At 42.2% G+C, this 21,829-nt stretch overlaps 2 protein-coding genes across 2 annotated transcripts; both read left to right on the top strand.

Annotated features, from left to right (window-relative positions):
- Positions 1–41: 41 nt before the first annotated feature.
- On the top strand, positions 42–2,646 carry rps25 (ribosomal protein S25). Its single transcript, XM_037074726.1, has 5 exons — positions 42–112; positions 713–802; positions 930–1,113; positions 2,386–2,484; positions 2,576–2,646. Exons 1-4 carry the CDS (start codon positions 110–112, stop codon positions 2,478–2,480), a joined length of 372 nt encoding a protein of 123 aa, XP_036930621.1. The 5' UTR covers positions 42–109; the 3' UTR covers positions 2,481–2,484; positions 2,576–2,646.
- A 4,612-nt stretch (positions 2,647–7,258) lies between these two features.
- Positions 7,259–21,484, top strand: sgcg (sarcoglycan, gamma). The gene is made up of 8 exons (XM_037125078.1): positions 7,259–7,457; positions 11,973–12,174; positions 13,165–13,269; positions 14,953–15,040; positions 15,790–15,909; positions 18,188–18,260; positions 18,542–18,665; positions 19,993–21,484. The coding sequence occupies exons 2-8, from the start codon at positions 11,980–11,982 to the stop codon at positions 20,158–20,160; spliced, it is 873 nt and encodes a 290-aa protein (XP_036980973.1). The 5' UTR covers positions 7,259–7,457; positions 11,973–11,979; the 3' UTR covers positions 20,161–21,484.
- The last annotated feature ends 345 nt before the right edge of the window (positions 21,485–21,829 follow it).

Raw genomic sequence — 21,829 nt, 5'->3', positions numbered from 1 at the left:
AAAAACTCAATTTCCCATAAATCCCTCTTCCATTTCCGCATATACAGGTTGTCTAAGGGGCTCGAGCACGGGTGGACTTCCTTTCGCTCCGACATCTTGACGAGGAAACATGGTGAGGACAGTTACAACGCGTTTTGTCGAAACAAACTGAAAATTCACCGTATTTTTGTGATTCAGCCCGGGTTGTTATTACCCGGATTATTTTGCGACAAGGATGTCCATTCGTACGCCGCCATAAGAGCGTGTGAATGAAGCGAACTGTATAAGATTTTACTCATTTAGCAGCTGGCTAGTTAGCTAGCTTGTTGCTAATTCCACCATGCTTTCATGCTCCACTGAGGTTACAAGAAAGCAGCAGAACGAAGTTGTCACAAATAAGCTTGCATAAATGATTTCATCATCTGTAATTGTACACTTAATGCTAACTTTGGAATCTCTGTCTTAATATCCTCTTATTGTATCAATTACAATATCCCACAATGCTAAATGTGGGGCGAGTAAAGACACAGACAAGGCCAGCCCATGCCGGTCAACCGAGTTAGCATCAGTGTTCCATCTATCGCCGGGTGTTTAACGATTATTGACTTAAGTGCAGATTAAAGCATCCTTAATCTTGAATGTACCGACAATACAGCATGAGTTAGGTCCCACACGTAACCACAGTGATTGGAGTTGGGGTGACAGTTTATAACCTGCTCTTCTATGTTGTCAGCCTCCCAAGCAAGACAAGAAGAAGGACACTGGGAAGTCCAAAAAGGACAAGGACCCAGTCAACAAATCTGGAGGCAAAGCCAAGAAGAAGGTACGCAGTGCCACATATACACCCAGATTTGTCCCTTCACATGTCACGGTTGTCGCTGAATAGGGTTTGACAAGGTTCGCCATTGAGTTTTCCTAATCACAAACGCCATTTCTCTGACTCTGAGCAGAAGTGGTCCAAGGGAAAAGTGAGGGATAAGCTCAACAACCTGGTGCTCTTCGACAAGGCTACCTACGACAAGCTGTACAAAGAAGTTCCCAACTACAAGCTCATCACACCCGCTGTTGTGTCTGAGAGGCTGAAGATCCGTGGCTCTCTGGCCAGGAACGCCCTCCAGGAGCTGCTCGCCAAAGGTGAATTTTTTTTTTTTTTTTTTTTTTTTTGGTCAATAAGCACCAAAATGGTGCACATTGGCTCAGATGAAAAGCCCACATCTAAGTGAAACAAGGATTTAACATGTAAGAAGATGCTCTGTATTGGCTTAATTAATATTAAGGCAGAGCGGTTTGCACTCTTCTACCCACTTTCTGGTTATGGAAAAAGCTGGAATTTGGATACCAGTTGAATTGTTGGCTTCAGTATACTATTTACTTTGATGCAATAACTGTAAGCACCTCAACAGACTATTGATACATCTGTACATTTGTGCAGAGTTCAATTAAATTTGTAGGTTTTGTTTTTTTTTGTTTTTAAAGGTATACACTGGTTATGCCTAAGGTCGTCATGGGAGCCATGAGGATTTGCTCAATCATTGGCCAAGCAAATGTTGTTATAGTGGATTTACAGCTAAAGGAGATGAATTGTTCTCATCTGCCAGTCTTTGCATGAGGGGCATATGTGGAAATTTCTCACTCTGCCTCCACATAACTGCCACAATACTGTGTTTTTTAATATCTTTATTTTGAAGCAAGATTAATCCCAACCCCCACATTCATCAGCACTGTTTGTCGACCTTTCTAAATGATTACACACTCTGTATTGATGCATACATTTTTTTGTAGCAGTTCCATCCATTTCAAATGACAGTGCTTTGCATGGTTGATATTTAGTGTAATGACATCACTAAACATGGCTGCAACATTGTTAGTGTCGTTTCTTTATCATTAAGACTCGTTTCTGAAATATTCCAAGTACATCTTGCTCGACGACAGCAAGTGGAACAACAGTCAACGCTATATTAAAACATTTCAATAGTCTTGTGTTTTGCATCTCTCCAGATGTCATGTACAGTTTATAGATCCTAATGGGGAACCTGTTTCAGTGTCTATGAAACCTGTCACAACAAAAAGGGCAGTTGTGATTTAATTGTATAATTGCTGTCGCCAAATGTGTGGTTTTAGCTGCTGGAGTGCCTTTTTTTTGCCATTGAGATCAAGTAATGAGAAGCAATGTCTATATTAGCTGTAGAGCTGAAACACACTGGTTCCTTTTAAGACAAGATAAACGTGTGACAAATGGCACAGGAATCGTCTGTTTCAGTGAAACACAAAAATGACTCATGACAGTTGAAATGCTCTGTGCACACATCTCCTAGTTAAGTGAACCACAGCACAGGCTAACATAAGTGAGCCTATTTCATATAAATGTGTGATTGGAAATGTGAACATGGTTGTTTTCTCTTCCAGGCATGATCAAACTCGTGTCCAAACACAGAGCACAGCTCATCTACACACGTAACACCAAGGGTGGAGATGAGGAGGCAGCTGCAGAGAAGGCATAATCAGGTACAGGAAAACTACTGTTTATCCTCTTTTTGTCCTAAGTTGTTCTGTGTTTAGCTGCATCCACTGACCTGCCTTCTTTTCTGTCTTGCAGGTTCTCCTGTTTGTTTCCTTTTTTGATGAGCTGTTTGTAATGAAAGGTGAATAAAAACTGAAAAGACAATATCTCCACTGTGTATTTACTGGACAGTTAAGTTGGGCTGTTATTGGCAGGAGTTTGTTTCCTCATCACTTAATTTGCACTGACATCAACATAACTCTGGACCTGACTGTGAAAATAAGACAGGGCCTGTCAGATGTATTGTGTCAGCAGCATCTATGTCCGAAACTCATGATTTTAGTCTCACTGTGTCGAGCAAAGAGGTGTGAAGCGGCCAGCGCACAGCTATGACTGCACTGAACCTGAGGGCGAGTGCAGCACAAAAGACATTGTCTGAGAGTAATATTAAAAATAAGTAAGGCACTAATAAAGCATGCAGCACAATATTTCGTTGGACTGTCTTCTGAGTCAGACAGTCTTTCTGGGTACAGTTATGCTTCTACTGCCCAGAATCACATGGATTTCTTTAGGTTACCCTTTGTGTTTTGTTTTTTTTCTCCCACCTGAAAATCTATGTTCTATATAAGTGGATAAAATCTATATTTTCTGTCTTTTGAAGTGGTGTAGCTGGTCCCCCGTCTGGTGATGCATTGTCTGCCTAATGTTCCTTAAAGCTGGGGTGTGTTAACAGCAGGGAAATGCACGTCCCAATAGGCAAGCTTTCATCTCTGTACAAAAATGTTTGAGACATTCTCATACTGAAAATGAAGCTCCAAAACATGCCATAAAACCAGGGGAAGAGGCGCTAACACAAAGCAGGTGCTCCAGATGTGAGTGTAAGAAAATGCTGTCCAAAAGAAAAGTAATGCATTCCATTTAAAAATAAAGGCACATTGCTTAAAGGTATTATTGTGGCTAAATGGTGTGCATTTGACTTGATTTTAATGATACTGCCACAATATAATAGTTTCTATATTTCAAAGCAGTGTGCATTGACTCTTCTTTTTTTATATAATTTTGGGAAGAATCCATGCCCCTTTTCATGGACACTGAAAACTAACTGCACTAGTAGGATTTGAGATTTGATCATAGGCTTAACCTACTGTTGTGTGGACTCCAACATAAAGGAGACAAATGGAAAGCATTCCAGTCGAGATTCATTTGAAAACGGCACATTTTGGATGAGTGTTGCACCGGCATGATGCCTGTGCTGCGGGATGAATTCACACCTCATTTAGTACGTATATTTTGTAAATTATCAGCATCCTTGATGATGACAGTCGTGCCTAGTGTTGTCATCCAGTAAATTCAAAGGGACATCCTGACTCAACCAATCTTGTGTTCAGTCAAAGATGAATCATTTGTAACGTGGTGCAGGAGAGTAATAATTCATGTCTTCCATTTGTCTGTTAAGAGCTGCAGGCAGTGAAAGGTTATGAGATATTGATAAGAAATGGCATGAAATGAAGCCAGCTCTGCTGTCAGATGTTTGCTCAGGGCATGACAGAGGCAGGAGTCTTGTGATGAATGCTGTCAGATGTCCCTTTGTCACTGCACAGTGCTACCTCGAGCAGCAACACCAAAAACAAACTGCAGGATGCCCGCCGCTGACAGATGCACCACCCGTCAGCTCCTCCAGCATCTGCCTGTGAGAACACAAAGACATTTAGTGCCTGTTTTTCAATGGAGGTGACTTCTTACTGATATATCTCAGAGGTGACTTAAAACAAACTTGCACATTGAAATATCTGTTGCTTTTTTTCTATCAGGCAAAAAAAAAACAACCTATGACAATCATTTAGATTTGCTGCTCCTGTGCTGACGTGTCTGACAAGAATGAACCCGTTGGTAGTGTTTGATTTATTAGACGCAAGCATCTGTTTCTTAATTTTATAAGCCATAAATGAAATGTGTATGTATTATCTGCAGTGTGCTGGTTACTTGCAGATACACGTGCAGTGTAGTTACACGCCATGTCAAAGAAGCCCTCATGTATGTAAGATTTCTGCAAAAACAGGACGGAACAGACAGAAAATCGTGCTGTCTTTATCTGTTCAACCCACCTCAACATGGGAATCACACTCCTATAAATTGGGTTTCCGCAATTCGTGTTTGTAATGATGTTAAACATTTCTAAACATAATGAAATGACAGCAGTCATTTTCCTGCTGCGTAAATGAAAGTTAAAAGGTGCAATATGTAGGAAATGACAACTTGTTGAATCCATAATCCCTCTCTACATACAGGGGGCAACACATCACCAGCTAACTGTAGCTGGTGTTAGCTCAGTGCACCAGGAGGTCAAAGAACCTGGGGACTGTTGATGTTCACACGGCTAGTACACCAGCTTCAGAGCAGGATGGGTCAGGGGCTAGCAGATTAGTGTGCTAACCTTGGTATATATATCCCCTGCAATGCAAGGGGTCAGCCCTACGTTCCCACATTTCTAAGATTATTCTAAATATTAGGCCGTATGTTCCCACATTTCTAGGACATTTGCAAAATTAGGTTTTTTGTTCCTACGTTTCCCTTCAATTTAAGCCCTATGAATCATTGGCATCATAATCATAACCATCATAGCCCTTGCTTAGGGTTAGGGGTTAGGGTTAGGGTGATTCACGATTCAAGTTTGATGTTTAGTTGTTTATTTGAGTAGTGTTTGGGTTGTGTTTGGGTCATATAAACATGTTTTTTACATGTTGTAGCCCAGCTTTTGCTGTTTAATTTGATATAAAATATGACTATATTCTTTCATAATTAGTGCAGTAGTGGCTCTGTGGTTGTTCTGCATGTCTTAAGCGTTAGGGGTTAGGGTTAAGGTTAAAGGGTTAAGGGTTAAGTTTAAGGTACAGCTACATTAGCCTTGAACAGAATTGTCCTTTTCTCGAAAAAAAAGGAGCAATTTCACGATAACATAGAGGGTAATAAATATATATGAGCACAGTGATCACAAGCCATAAACAATGAATGAAGACTGTTGTAATATATTCATATTGTAGGTCAGAAGTGTGATGTGATTGTACCTTTAGTGTATAATGTGTTGGGGTCAGGAAGATGTTAATCCAACAAAACACTCACTCAAAGAAGGGGAGGTGGTTCAAAAACAGATAAAGAATAATGGTGGCTGAATTCCATGTAGCTGCATTGGTGTGAATTTCCAGGTGCTGTGTGTGCCCGCTCACTGTCACACTGGTATGACATACTGGCACAGTTGTATAGAATAATCATCTTTTTTTTTTCTTTTTTTTTTCATGCTATGAGGAGTCAAAAATCGACCTTTTTCTCAGCGGACATTTTTGGATATCATAGCAGTAAAAAGCACATGTGTAACTGATCACATTAATAACGGCTGTGTTCCATTTAGGTGAGCTGGTTTCGGGAAATGAAACTCCCGCCAAAATGCAACCCAGGCTTTTTTTGTGAATATGTATGAGTCAAACTTCGTGTAAAAGCATAATTACGACAACATTTTAAGATTGACCGTTTTTTCGTTTTTCATTTTCATTTCAATTATGCCAGACTAACTGTTTTGGAGCCATTTTATGTTTTGTTTCAGCTGTTTCCTACGCTTCTGAGTTAGCTATTCATCGGTCAATGGTCTCAGCCAGCGATAACCGTACATGGAGGCATTATGTTTGTGGGTTTTCTGTCTTTCTGTCTGTCCCGTTGTTGTGAACACTATCGCAACTGATTAAATTTGAGCAGTCAAAGGTCAAAGGTCACTGTGACCACACTAAACACAGTTTTGACCATAACTCATTTGATATTTACAACATTTTACACAAATGTCTAAAAGTATAAAATGAAGTGATGAGATTTCATACCCAAGGTCGCAGTTCAACTTCACTGTGACGTTGTTATTGTTCTGGCCATTATTCAGCACTGTAGCTCAGAAAGTCTCCATCTGCTTCAGTTGTTTAGGAGAAAGCTGCTTTGCTGTGATGCTCCAGAAATGTGCTGTGGACTACGAAAATTCACCTGACTTTCCATTGCCATGAGGGTAATAATGACAGGATTTTTGTTTCTGGGTGAACTTATCCTGTAACTATCCTGTTAAGATCATGTAAAAACACAATAAGTGATCTCTGCCGGCTGCAGTCTTCCAGTCAAAACAACAGAGTAGACACTTACTTCATTTTTGGGTGAACTTCTTCCTTTAACACCAGCATGAATCATTCATATTCTTCGGGATGACCTTGACGTACTGATATTTGTTTACCTAAAGTATAATGTTCTGCAGAAATAATGCAAAACCACGACTCAAGACAAATTTCCATTTCAACAATCACACAGTAGTGTGTCTGCCGCCTGCTTTTGCTCCCTCTGCCACTCTGAACTGACTAACTGCCCTCCTCGAGGTCCGCCCGGCCTGCTGACTGTCACCCGGCGCGGCTATCTGAAAGACCGGCTTAACTTTTATGTTGAGAGCCATGACTGAAGTCTCAAATTAGACTGGACTGCATCGGCGCCTTGGGCTGGGCAGTGAAAGTGACTCACTGGTATGCATGACAAAAACTGCCTCTGGTCATTATGGATGGTTTCTGTGTGTGTGTGTGTGTGTGTGTGTGTGTGTGTGTGTGTGAGAGAGAGAGAGAGAGAGAGAGAGAGAGAGATTGAACCTCTTCACTGATGGTTAATTCTCCTCCCTCCTCCTCCTCTCTCTGTTTCTGTCTCTCTCTCTCTCCCTCTCTCTCTCAGATACACACTGGTGATATTCAAATCTCTGCAGGGAGGGAGAACGAGGCAGAGGGAGTGTGAGCGCCGTCTCGTGGTGATTAGTCAGGGCTGGATTTATGGCACGCAGCTGTTGAGTGGCTGACAGACGTGTGAGGAGCTCAGGCACTGCTGCTTCTCAAGCTGCTCCTTACCAGCTCGAGCTCTGCTTTACTCTGTCGTAGGAAGGAGGACGGTGTCTGCTGCGCCTCCACACACAACGGTGAGTGCTCTGCCTCATCTCTCTACAAACACTCTTGTGTCTTGTTGTTTTGTGTTTTTTTTTCTTCTCAGAACTCCCCCCTCAAGATAATGTGGAAGTGTTTTATAATAGTAACCTTTGACCTACTGTACACTTTCCTCACATTTTTTTCCTCTTGTGTCGGTGACTCGTGCTGCGCTGTGATCACTTTTGTAGTCGTCGCAGAAAGTAGTTTGGGATTTGGAGGAAAGTGTCTCCTGGCTGCCAGCTGTCAGCAGTTTTACCATACATGGCCAGCAATATTGGCATACAAAAATAACTTTGTGAAAGAGCACCTCATGATGTTTTCATGTGTGTGATGAGAGCCCTGCTCCAGTTCCTCATTGTTTCTCATTAGTTAAACCTGCCTGGTGTGTGTGTGCATATGTGTCTTTGTATGTGTGTGTGTCCTGTGCTGCTTTACTTAAATTTAGTTCACAATGCCGTGTCCTATTTTTAGAAGTGAAGGCATCACAGCAGACCGGAGCCACTCACTACGCAGACAGACACAAACTACAGCCCCGTGCTCTGCTTTTCGATCGCACGCCGAGCTCCTCTGAGTCTTCCCCTCTCCAGTCAAACAATCTGAGCTTTCCCGACTCGCTGAAACTTTTGGCACTGGGTCAGGTCGAGCCCCCGCTCACAGGGAAGCCTGGACTCTCAATTACAGCCGGACCCTGTGGATTTTTAGGCGCGCCTGTCTTTGCTCATCTCATCCGGAGGTCAGAGACAGAGGAGACAGAGCCAGGCAGGGAGCATCACTTGTTTAAGGTTAATTGAGAGGGTGCCCTTGGATAAATAGCCCTGCTAGCTCTGCTAGAAAAATGCCTTTCATCTGTGGGTGCAGGGGGACTGTGAGGTCTACGGCGCTGCCTCTCCTGTGGAATGGGATCTATAATCGTCAAGTTTTAAAGTTTCAGAGCGAGAGTCTCATTTAGGGCAATCAGTTTTCTGTCACAAGGAAGTTCAAAGCTGCCTCCGCTCTGCGAGTCAGACTGTAAGTCCCATAAAGTGAGCATTCCTGGCACTTGAGCGGCGAGATTGTTCAGGGAGTGTTTATTTGGGTTGCTATGGAAGGATCAGTCTGTGGCTGAGGGGCTGGTGGTAACACTGAAACTGGAGCTGGAAGACGCCTTTAAACATCCAGCCTCAGAGCTGCTTCCTACTCCAGTACGGAGGCTTCCTAATGCCCTCATTTAACCAAATTAGACTGGGTGAGATCAAATTCATTTGCATGATAATGAACAAATCCAGAGCTCCTTCATCCTCACCGCTCATTTGCCCCAAGTGCAGAGTGGGCTGATCAACATGGTAACACACAAATGATCTGTGGTTGTTAATAGGTATAGTGTGGGGATGTTGGAATAGCTCAATTTAGTAGACGCCGATTAATCTGAGTTCCTTTCCTTGAGCCTCAGTGGAAAACCCCTGAAAAAAAAAACATCTAAAAACTAAAACTCAAAGGAATCCATGATGACATGTTATGGCGCACACCTTCACTTTAAGTCGCTCTGCATTGCTGATATTCACTTTATCATCATGACTCACAAGTATGATTAATGAATAGAAATGAGGCGAGATACGGGCAAAAAAACAAAAAAAAAAACAGCATTTCACATAAGTTCCTCCTTATCAACCTTCGCTCTCCTCTCCCCTTAGAAAAAAAAGCACAAAGTCATTTTTTCCTCTTCCAGGCTGCATTCATTTGTTTGGTTGTGAAATAAGGGCTATTCATCACAGCTGGGCTCGCGGGCCATGTGACAGGTCCTGGGGAGAGGCAGATTTGGTCATAGAAATCCTCTCAGCCTTTCATGCCAACACGTCTCCTCCCTGTGTTTACTACAAACAGCAAGAGACCAGCCATGGAGACTATAGGCCTTTATTATCGCCTCTCTGGAGCGTCTCCTCCTGGACCTCTGAGAGCAGAGGCAGCAGGCGTGCGTGCTTTTATTCATCGGCCCTCGCTGTGAGGGCAGAATGATATTTACTCCGTTATTTACAGAAACTTATTTGAGCTCAGCCATGTAGTTTGTCACCGCGCGCGGGGTCCGTCAGCCATTTTCCGCTTGCATCATCACATGGGCGTCACACGGCCGAACATCTGTTAATGGAAGAAGAATTGTCTTTTGGTTCTGAAAAGCAGCTCCTCGAACATGATGGACAACGCCTTTACTGTGGCAGTAACACTCAACATCTGTTCCTGTATGTAAATCAGCTCGGCTACTGGAGTCTGAACCTGTCAGCTCCAGAAAAGACAACCCAGACACATCTTTGTCGGTCCAACTTTTTTTACCCATAAAGTTGAGAAGTAGCCGTTCTCAACTATTGATGAAGATGTGGAGCTTGGAGAAAGCTGCGGCCTGTCTCTGTTTCGGCCTGTTGAGGGTGTTTTATTGACTCATAATAATCTACAACCGGCAGCGTTTTCTCCAGGCCTCGTCCTCTTCAGTGAAAGCGGCTTCCTCTGCAGCCTTCGCGGTTATTAATTCAGATTATTCAATAGAGAGTGACACGGCTGCTCTCTCTGCAGCCCTGTGAGGCTCGTGCGGTCCTTGTCTCCACTATGTGCTCGAACACACACTTCCCGTGTCGCTGTGAGATCTGTCCCTGAGGTGCTCCCTGTTGTCACTGTGTCAGATGGTTCAAATGTGCTGACTGGGCGAGGGGGGGGGGGGGTTCGCTGGCAGGTTCTGCAGTCCAGCATTCGGCGCTCCGTCTGCCCTCATGTGAACTGAATACAGAAAATGAGCGTGCTTTGAAATATGCTGACATTCATCTCCTCGGATGCTCATTGATAGCCTGCTGCTGTGCGCGCTGAAGGGCCGCCTCTGCTCTGCAATAAGTAGCATTTTCCTCTGCCTTTTTGAGAAACTGCTGGAAACTCGCTCAAGTTTTCCACTGGCACAATGAGCCAGATATCCACTGGGTCTGTGCATGAGCTCTGGGCTCATGAATGATATACTGTGAGCTGTGTGAGCAAGGCATTGTGAAGAGGTACAATTAGGCAGTGTGTATGTATGCAACACTTTGACCCGAACAAAGTGAATTCAGATTCTACAGCATGTATGAAAGATGATGGAAATTAACATTGTGACATAATTCAGAGAGCAAAGATCCAGCTGAGAGCACAACACTGTATCGATTCAAGAGGCTGACATCTCACTGATGTCTGGATTTTTGCACACAGCCGTTTTCAGAAGCTGTACCCTCAAATGAGCCAGTGGGACTTCTGTAAACTTGTGATGTCACAACTATACGGTTGCCTTAAAGAGACAGTGACTAAAAAAGGAGCATTCAGACAGGGCGAACAGAGGTGCTGCAGCAACGGACTGTATTAGAAAAAAAATGTTTTAACCATAAAGCATTTAAACGTTTTCTTGTAGACATGGAGGACCAAAGTTAACCTGCAAACGAGCTTGATATAGGATCTTCAAGTAAACAAGGTTGCTTGTAGTGACATGCAGAGGATGATTGCAGCTCCCTTCAGCTGCAGGGAGCTTTAAAGCAACCTCCATCTTTTATTTTGGTTGCCTGACCATCAGTGTTATTGTTTTGTTACATTTTCGCTGCTCTTGGATTTTATTTTCATATAAAGCAGACAGCTGTGTTCAGCAAAAAAGCTCTAAAGATTAACTTTAGATAAACTGCCATGCAGGACCAAACAGCAGACAGACACAATGCCCTTTTCCACTAACATGGAAATGGCTCCGTTCCAGTTTTCACACAGAAGTTTGAACCGCTCAGAGCATGTCGATCAGAAATAGACTTGTTTCGGACCCCAAAAAGTAGATTCCCATCTGGAACCACAAAATAGCAGGTTTTCCTTGACCTGAAGCATGAACTGAAGTGGGCATGTCATACTCATCAGGGCATTGTGCATGGTGCGATGCCGTCTATTGATAATGCGTCCTTCGTGACAGTGGTTCTATTCAAAACTGATGGAAACGTTTGGCTGGTTTGCTTGATAGCACCAAGCCTGCACGACTCTTTAACAGAACTATTTCAGGAATCAGAAGCAGTTCACTGGAAAGTGGTAATAATCAGCAACGAGCTGGCGAACACAGTGGAGCACTCAGCAGCTCAAGAGCCATTCATTTCCCTGAGCAGTTGGTGGAGACCAAAAACGGAGCTAAAAGAGAGTAAACGTTGGACTTAATGTTCAACATTTGACTGCAAATTATATTCTGCTGTTGCTCCATACCTGCTGGATATGTGACTAGGCAACTTAAAAATGATAATATCTACCCTAAATAAATAAATAAATGTAAAAGAAATTTTAAAAAATATATTCTAACAACTTTAAAGACACAGGTGGTATTGTCACCAGGGCTCTCTGTCTGTTTCCAGTTGACTAACATCAGAATCAGAAACATCCCTGACAAACTACTACTGACTGACATGCTATGCCAGAGTAACTTCTGTATGTATATGTTGTTTTTCCCTTTGTAACAACTGTTTCTGTTGCCCGTGTGCCTGTCCTCATGTGTTTGTGACCAGCCAGCAGATGGTGCGAGAGCAGTACGTCACCACCACCCAGGGCAGCAGCTCGCCCAGGCCCGTGCCCGACCATGTCTACAAGATCGGCATCTATGGCTGGAGGAAACGATGCCTCTACCTGTTTGTGCTGCTGCTCATCGTCATCTTGGTGGTCAACTTCGCCCTCACCATCTGGATCCTTAGGGTGATGTGGTTCAACACGGTACGCATGACTCACCGTGGCAGTTTGTATTTCCAGCTGGGAGGGTTTCCACTCCTTCCTTTCCAGCTGTCCTTTGCAACATGCTTTACTTTATATGTTACTGATGCCACTTCCAAATGCTTGGCATCATCATCACATTACCTCATTGGCGATGCTTATTGTTATTAGCACTGTAGAAGCAGTCATATTGTCTATCACAGAATATGTCATATTTACAATAGTAAGTACGATAATAATGGTAGTAATTTCACTACATACGTTTTTGCAAGATCTTAACAGGATTGTTAAAGGAAAACAAAAATCCTGTCATTATCAGCCTCATTCTCATGACAGTGGAAAGTCAGGTTAAGTTTCGTAGTCCACAGAACATTGACACAATCAATTGAAAAAAGGTGCAGTCAAATATAGGGTATTTAAATCAGTTTTAGATCTGGGGGCTTCTGGAAACTTGGATCACACCAGATGAGTTTATTTGCTTATTCAACAAACCAGTTGTTTAGGAGAATGCTGCAACGCTGTTTTGCTGTGAAGCTCCAGAAATGTTTTGTGAACTACAAAACTTCACCTGACTTTCCATCATCGTGGGGGTGCGAAGGTAATGACATGATTTTCTTTATTGGGTGAACTTGTCCTTTAATGTCTTTATTTCTTGTTAGCTTTGTTAGCTGCTGATCATAAATCCAGATGGCAGCAATGGATTCATACAGAAGCAAAACAAGACACACAGGATATACTACATACACACGAAGTTGTGAAGTGCTGCAGGGAACGTTGCTGTGTGTTTTTCATGCTTGGAAACCTGTGAAGTGGTTGGATGATAAGATTCCTCACCTGCCAATCTGCCATATTTTGAATTCCTGCCTTCTTAAAATAAAGCCGTCCAGTTGATTTAGAGTTAGTTTCTCAGCTTTGCGTGCAGATCATTTCCTTGTTAAACCTGCCCGGCTATGTTTTTATCAGAGCCCGTGTGTGTCTTCATTTGGTTTGCAGGAAGGGATGGGACACCTACAAGTGCACCCCGATGGGGTCAAACTGGAGGAGGGCGAGTCAGAGTTTCTTCACCCCATCTACGCCCAGGACATCCACTCCAGAGAAGTAAGATCATGTCATTCATTTTCGTGCTCCTCTTCGCACATTCTCTTTCATTCTGTTAACCGTCTTTTCTTTCTGCCCACTCCCCCCGTTTTGTCTTCGTCCAGACTCCCGTGTGCTCTATCAAGGAGCCATTATCTCATCTCATTTTTTGCTAAACTTGATTGTGACTTGGAACTGAGCAGCCTACACGTGCTGTTATCATCTAAATCTAATTCCTTGCAGACACTCGAGCAGTTTGTATCCAGCTGTAGTGTGCGAGCTGCATATTTCTGACTCTGACTTTTTTTGGGGGGGCGGAGGAGATGTGTCGGAGCAAACTGGATTTGGCAGTCCCTCACAGTGCACGTGGTGGTGCAGTGAGTTCCCCATTAACCTCAGGGATATTTGTGGTGGAAAGTAGTTTATGGCCCGCCTGCTAGCAGCAGATGGGAACACTTTTCTGCAGTTGTTTACGTGTTATGGCTTTTCTTGCTCATAGCAGCGATTTTTAAGCATTCTTTCTTCTTTATGGACCTCATTAAAAAGGCGATGTATTGTTCATTTATGGACGGACACTCGCTCCAATCACTTCTATGGATGTCTAATGAGATTCAGGATGTACTGAGCCACTGCCTTGCCTTCGACAGTAAGGTTGGTTTCGTGGATCGTTCATATAAACAGGGCTTCCTTACAGCCTCAGGGGAACGGTGGCGATATATCACTGAGGTCGCCTCATTTACATTTCTAAAAAGCTCACTTTTTTCAGAGTGTTTCAGTAATGTCTCACTCAGTTTGCTGGTGTCAAATCGTCTGCTAATATTTGTGTAAAACATCTGTACCTCTGTCTATTATGGCACCATGTAATCATAGTGTAAAAGCTGTGACTAGAGGTGTTATTACTGCTTAATAAATTATGTCCTAATCCTCCATAGGTCAAGCATTAATAACAACAACCCTCGGGTTTTCAGGTTGCAAAGAAACTCTCTTTGGTCGGTGCATATCCTGCTCCAGTGGAACACTTTTATTAATGTTAATAAGTCATTGATAAAGGTAGTTACACTAATAGTAGTTATAGTGATACTAAAGTCTGCAGTTGTGAATTACAGGAAACTTTCCAATGGAAAAAGAAACTGGACCAGTGGCGGATAAACACAAGCTAATGTGATTTTTCTCAACTTGGCATCCCAAAAGTTTTTATTATACCTCAGTTAATTTGACTGTGTAAGAGTTTTATAAAGGATTACTCTCAGAATGTGGTTTAAGATGATCTTAAGAGCCTACAAATGCTAACATGCCGTCAAAGACAATTCTTATTGCTGATGTTCAGCAATTATAATGTTTGCTGTCTTAGTTAAGATTTATTCAAATGAATGATGAACTTAAACTGCTGATAGACAGCGAATGATTATGAAGTACATGTCCATTGCACAATATAATGGCTCTAGAATAATGACACCATCTGCATTAAGACTAAGGTTACCTTTAAACTTTGCTTCCACTGTGCAATCCATAGCTGTTGAGATATGTCAGTGGTGGACCAACATGGCGATCCCCACAGCCACGCGGCTAGCCCGACTCAAACCCTCATCGTGCATGTTTGTTCAAATCTTTCACACGCTAAAGCTGATTTTTTTATTGATTGATATTGCAAATGTTTATAAGCTGGATGTACTCAGCATGGTAAAACGGCTTTTTGTTTTTCAGGACTCTTCCCTGCTGGCGCACTCCTCGGAAAATGTCTCCCTTTACGCCCGTAATGAAAATGGTGATGTCACGGGGAGGTTATCTGTGGGTAAGAGACATGTGCGCACAGAGAGACTCACATATAGCACTCACGCATAACAAAGTATCTCGTTGATGTATGAGGGCAATAGTAAAGTCATTCATGCACTTGTCCTGCAGCAATTTCTCATCCAACATTAACAGTGACAAGAAGCCATCTTTCCATTTAGAATCTCTTAGATTTCCATTTAAAATCCATTAAATGCAACATTCCTCTCTCCCCCATTGCCACTGGATCGCTCTGCATTACACAGAGGGCCCGGGGCCTGCGGAGGATCGTATTTGTGCTTCTTTTATGGCTCACCAGTGGCTGCGCTGGGGTGTTTTGTCATAATTAAAAGGCCAACAAATGACCCGACTAATTGCCATGTTCCACAGTGCCGTTATGTGTCCTTGATCATTAAGCCATAAAAAGCGTAGTCTGCATCCTCTCGGCCCTCGGTGAGTAAGAGTGAAACGCTTGTTAGAGGGGATTACATGCCGACTCACAGCCGTAGGTGCTGAGGTGGGTTAAATATCAAACTCGCTCGTCTACCTGCTTTAGATTCGGTCCGCGCAGGTTCTGGAAAACTGCGAGGAGGCTGACATTTTTTAACACGTCAAAGCATGAATGTGTCTCATCACATTCTCTGCACGCTGCAGGTTTGAAAAGTGTGACAGGGAGAGAGGAGATTTGATTTTGACAAATGTAATATTCCGGTGTAATATTTGCCAAATCGCCTGAGGTATTGTTGCCGTTGTTGTTTTTCGTCACTGCAGGTCCAAAAGAGGCTCAGGGACACGCTCGAAATCTCCTCATTAACTCCCACAATGACAACATGCTGTTCGCTGCAGATGGCGAGCAGGCTGTGATTGGACCAGACAAGCTACGAGTCACAGGTATATACCATAGTCCGCCCCCTGCCGTTTCCTTGGAAATATTGCACACCTCTTGGCAAAAATGTTTTTTTTCTCTTTTTTTCACATTTGGAGAAAGATAATATTGACAGCAGATGTGAACTCAACAGGGGCAATTTGCTTTAACGGCAGATATCAGCAGCCGAGGACAAAGACGCATGCGGTCGTTTCTGTAATCATTCATGTCGAGTGTGTTGATATCACTAAAGCACAGCTGCTTATAAATGAAATGTCAGGAGCTCAGTTATCTAAACCTGAGCATGTAGGTGAGATCCATCACAATGAGTAGTACTTTTCCCCAGCAGAGGGAATATTACACCTCAGTGCCACACAAAGTGTCACAGAGCGTTGACCGTCAGCCTGAACCATCCCCCCCATTACATCTTCTCTGGCTCTCAGAGTCCAAAGTGTGTATTGATGGCGGCGGTGGGTCACCGACCACACACTGCTGCGGCTGATTAATGTTGAACAGAGTGTCAGCTGATAGCTTCATTATGCCCGGGGTCATTTGGATCCACAGCGAGCAGCACGCAGCAGCAGAGGAGCTGTTTAGTAAAATCCTTGAAACAAAGCTTCTGTCCCTCCTCCACAGCTGGGCCCACACTCTCTACAGTGTGTTGGTCTTTTTAAGGTCCAACATTTTTTGTCTTGTGTCTCCCCTAATCTGCCTCCCTCCGTTTCACAGAATGACCCTGTTTCCAGAAGTCAACATGAACTGAAAGCCCAAACCTCTGAAAAAGATTTAAACAAGACTCAGTACGGCAGCTCTGCTTTGACCTAAATGCTAGTGTCAGAATGCTAACATGTACAATGACCATGGTAGAAAACCAAGCTGACGATGTTGTCTTGTTTTAACATTTTAGCACGCTAATATTTTCTAATTTGCACTAAACACAAAGTTTATCGTCCAAAAGTTATTTCACAAAAAGCTGAACGTGTCGACCTGCTGGTGGCACTTGAAGCAAGTAAGTCACTCTGAGTGGATATTGTTTAAGCCAGTCAATGCACACGAAGAGACACGGAAAAAGAAAGTGAAAGAGCCATGTCCAGGGTTAGGAGGGTAACTTTAAAAATGTATTTCGATACAATTGCTTATTTCTTGGTCAAAAATGTAGTCAGTAATGTAATCACAATATAAAAGTAACATATTACATTCATTACTTTTGGATTACCTCAGTACCAAACATATGCAAGAAAAGACAAAAGAAAATTATTATTGATAATATGACTTTTACTTTATCTTAATGACTGAATGTCTTCTGTAAGAATAGTAGATTGAATGTTTCTGTTTAGAAATAAAATTAAGTTGTGTTATTATGCTGTTTTAACTGCAACATTCACATGTGTGAAGATAAAACCTCATTATTTTACAGGACATTTGTTATTGAAGAATAATAATAATAATTTGCCATTAGAATAATAATAGCCTGGTATATCCTCCTCTATACTAAATGCATCTGTTATCTAATTAAATCTTTTTTCTGTAACATCACCAGAATACAGTTACCTTCACCTTTCACCCTTTCATTGTGATTTCTCCTTGTTTTGACCTTTCATCAGTGCCATTTTCAGCTTTCTATCAGACATGTTTTTGTTTGGAAGTGGCTGTATTAGGTGTTTACTCTCACACAGGTGCAGAACATACGAGCTAGTTGGCCATCTGCTGTACTCTTTGTGGTGTGTTCAGGTGCAGCGTTTTGCCCCAGACACAGGCAACGTGAGGCCACGTAACAGTCAGCTTTGCTCACCTCTGGTTGTTCTGCTGTTGGTTTGGTGTGTGAGTGGTGGAAGTAGATACCATAGCTAAAATAATATGTTTTGCTCAAATGTTTCAAACTATAATAGCTTATTAAATGCCTTTCTGAGGAGTTACCAAAAAATGTTCAGCCCTTATTTCAGTCTTTTTTTGATGTTCCCTTCCACATATGTATTAAAGTATACATACAAATCTCAAATGTGTGTCTGACATGGTTTCTGCAGAGAAATACCGTATAATTACCTTGTTAAAATACTTAAAATAGCTCTAACTTCTCCCTCATTAAAATTCCAGAATAAATGACTCATCATACATCGTTCTGCACAGTGAAGCTCTGTAGGAACAAGAAGAAATATACATTTTAGACTGGAGGGATGTCTGACAGCTCTTAGTGAGTGTTTACATGCGAGTGCATCTGGCCCTCAGACTGCAGGCGACTGTGTAACACACCTTCACTCGGCCTCAGTTGAAATGCTTGAACGTGTGCGTCTATGTCTCCATCAGGTCCTGAAGGAGCGATCTTCCAGCATTCAGTGGAGGTGCCCCTGCTGAGATCTGAACTTCTCAAGGATCTGAGGTGAGCAGCTCAGCCAGCTCTTGTCAACTGTTGTCACGTTGGTTGCGCCAAGTCCTCGCAGTGACAGATGTGCATGACATCCACTGAAAAGAAACACCAGATCTGAAGGTTTCGCAACGGTTTTAGCGTGTTATTTCATTTCATCTCATTACTGTGGTGCATACAATGTTAAATGGCATTAAAGAGGATATTGTTTTCAATTATTTTTTTAAAAGAATTAGATGAATAAAAGAATGTGGATGGAAGCTGTATCGAAATAAAGCTGAGCTGTTCTGCATCAGGTTGGAGTCTCCTACTCGCTCGCTCAGTATGGACGCACCGAAAGGAGTTCATTTGAAAGCGCTGGCTGGAAACATAGAAGCTGCTTCCAAAATGGATGTTATTCTGCAGTCGACTATAGGACTGGTAAGGGGAAAAAAAAAACACTGTTCACTTCCTGCTACCTGCTACACACCAACTTCTGCTCTGATTTTTCTTTTGATCACCAGGGGAATAAATATACAGTGTGCTGTTCCCGCAACACGCTGCATCACACTCACATCCGCACTGCTATAGTCTCTCAAAGTCACACCTGGAAGCTTTTCATCCACAAGAGGCTCACTCAGGTGCAATTTGACAGTAGCATTGGACACATTTTGTCCAAAATACAGCTAATTAGACCAAATTAACTTCTACATTCTTCTTAATGTTGTTTCAAAAAGTGACATGTATCTATTGATTTGGGATGTAAAGGGAAGAAACTGAAAGGGGGAACTGACATAATACTAGACTGTAACACATCTTTAGACTTCCAGCACAGTTCGTCCATTGTTGTAAAAAAGAAACGGCACAAAACAGTGCAGCTATAAGCTCCGAGTTCATCGCTTTTACAACTTCCAAAACATTTGTGGTGTGGAGTTGTGGTCGGCAGTTTCCATGTCACTGTTTGGAGTGTCGGTGATTGATTCTGGCTGAATCAGGCCGGCGTAATTGCACTGGTGCAGCTAACTTGCCGAACTTCACAAAGCGTTTTTATGTCAGGCACTCATTTGACCTGTTTGAATTCATTCCCGTGCATTTATAAGACAGCATGGATCCAGGCTATATCCCACCCTCAGCTCTCTTTTCTTGCTATAGGGCAGAAAACTGCGTGATATTCTGCGCTGAAGTTGTTTGAATGATCACATTCTGCCACATGAATCAGGACTTTGTATCACAATCTATTTATAATATGTTATGCACTTATGGTCATGTGCTCTGCTTTAAGACTTATACTGAACAGCTATTTCCATTGTTGATCAATCTGTCCATTGTTTTCTCATGAATTGATTGGTTATTCCATAAACATTTGGAAAAATGTCAAATATGACATCTTCAAATGTTTGTTTTGTCCCTAACCCATAAACTCAGTTTACTGTCAAAGGTTTGTAAAGAAAATAAGAAAATGTTCACCTCTAAGGAACTGGAATCAGAGAATTTGGACTTTTTTTTTTCTTAAAACTCAATTCAAACTGATTATCCTGTCGTGAAGAAAGTTGGTGATTAATTTAATAGTTGACTAATCAGCGCCTCTACACTGGTCAGGCACTCATTGGACATCCCTCTATCTCCCAGCACTCTGTGTGCCAAAAAACGTGTATTCCCTTATCTTAAGTGAGAGAATTGAAGCGGAGTGGTATTTCCTTGTTGATTCAACGCACTTCTGTCGTTTCTCCTTGTGCCGTCCTTGCTCTCCATGCTGTCTACTGTGCAGCTGGTGCTGGATGCTGAGACGGTGCGCATGCCGAGCCTGCTCCTGAGTGAAGGAGGGGATTCTGGAAATGCTCAGGGCCTCTTCGAGGTGTGCGTCTGTCCCAGCGGCAAGCTCTTCCTGTCCAAGGCCGGGGTCACCTCCACTTGCAGTGAGAATCAGGAGTGCTAGAAAGACTCTGACAGGCTAATCGATTTTCCATCTCTCAGTAGATGCATTTTCTAGGAGGCAAGAAGCACAACTGTTTATATCTGAGGGTTGTTTTTTTTTTTCTTCTTATCTTTATACCACAGTGGATCTGTCTGTGATGATCTCAGTGCTGAGATCCCACTTGCACATCGAGGCCTGTAAAAATATGAATGCCTTCAGGGCGAACATGTTGGAGATGTCATGTAATGCATCCTTTTAGTTGCATTTATGACCTTCTAACTATTCAGCTGAAACAAATTGGCTCTCAGTTCCAAATGTATCTGCATCAGAGCTTTGTGGAGAGCTTTTTCCACACACACAGTATCATGGCTGGGCAATGAGGAGCTGGTAACAGCTTACATCCTATGCAATATTATCTTGTGGTGCAATAAAATGAAAGTGACACATATCAAGGGCTTGGAATAATCAAAAAGTAAACCTCTGAAATGCAGATGGAATATTACTGAAGTACTTATTTTGCCCATTTGGCTCCAAGCCCTTGATATGTTATGTTTTTGTCTTGGTGTTTAGCATGTTATTATTTAATTGGAGGAAAAATTATAAAGAGATGCTGGTATGTTTTTTTTTGTCATTGTCATAATCACTTCAGAGATGATTTGTATTTTTTTTTCCTTAACTTGAAATTCAGTTACAATAGGCAGCAGACCGGTTTACATGGTTGAAATTAAAATACCGTGTCTTGACGGTACTATTAAGTGTTTCGAGTGTGGTACGACGTGTGTAATTATGTGGAGTTGTTTTCCCAGTTTATAAGAATATCTATGTTTAGCCTGTGTTATTTTTAAGCCCTGGATACGCATGTAATTATGCATTAGCTACAAATCAGACAGTTTTTCCTGTTGGTAAGCTGGTTTATGTTTGTTCAGTAACCTCGTTTACAGCCAAGGGTCTATGACTGATGAGAAATAATCTTCCACCACAGAAGCAGGCAAACAAATGCGTGTCTAAATAAGGTACTGCAGTTGTGGGGAATCTCATGATTCTGATTAGAAAAATAACAGGATTATTTTGCCTTTTGTGCCACATATGCCTTTTATTTCTACATGGTATGCATGACAGGTATTTAACAACGTTGGCCTCTGTTGTGATATGAAGGTTTTCAGTTCACTATGTCGAAAAAAATCAACATCCTGTAATGATAATCACTTTACAGCTTAGCATCTGTTTGACTGTTTTTAGCACAATGGTGTTGTGTTTTCATTATCAGTGTTGATAAATAGATGATTTGCAGTTCTCACGTATGCTCTGACACATTTTGATAAAGTGTGTAATGTGTATTTATTAATTTTGTATGTTGACTAAACTTTGTGCTATTCTTCTATGATGTGTCTGTTAGACTGATCTCATGTTTACTAGTCAAATCTTACAAACAAATGTCTCTTCATTTTATAACATGGGGTATTTTATGTTCCACTGTTTCTTGTGTCCTCTGAAGCTGTGACATGGAGTCAGTTTTGATGTTTCCATGCTTACTGGCTCTATGATGCACTCTACTGGATACATTGTACATTACAACCGGGATCCACAAACTAACAGACATACAGGTCCCAGTGTGTATTTGATGACAGCTCAGATTTGTGGCCTTTGTGAACACCCCCACCAGATGACACCAATCCCAGCATCACCTACC

This window comes from Acanthopagrus latus, chromosome 2 (assembly GCF_904848185.1).
Source record: "Acanthopagrus latus isolate v.2019 chromosome 2, fAcaLat1.1, whole genome shotgun sequence".
Taxonomy (NCBI): domain Eukaryota; kingdom Metazoa; phylum Chordata; class Actinopteri; order Spariformes; family Sparidae; genus Acanthopagrus; species Acanthopagrus latus.
This window is presented reverse-complemented; position numbering and strand designations above follow the sequence as displayed.

Coding starts and splice junctions, on each gene's coding strand:
- rps25 (XM_037074726.1), top strand. Junction 803..929: donor GAGGCAAAGCCAAGAAGAAG/GTACGCAGTGCC, acceptor GACTCTGAGCAG/AAGTGGTCCAAGGGAAAAGT. Junction 1,114..2,385: donor CCAGGAGCTGCTCGCCAAAG/GTGAATTTTTTT, acceptor TTTCTCTTCCAG/GCATGATCAAACTCGTGTCC.
- sgcg (XM_037125078.1), top strand. CDS start 11,980: ATGGTGCGAGAGCAGTACGTCACCACCACCCAGGGCAGCAGCTCGCCC. Junction 13,270..14,952: donor AGGACATCCACTCCAGAGAA/GTAAGATCATGT, acceptor TTTGTTTTTCAG/GACTCTTCCCTGCTGGCGCA. Junction 15,910..18,187: donor AGACAAGCTACGAGTCACAG/GTATATACCATA, acceptor TGTCTCCATCAG/GTCCTGAAGGAGCGATCTTC.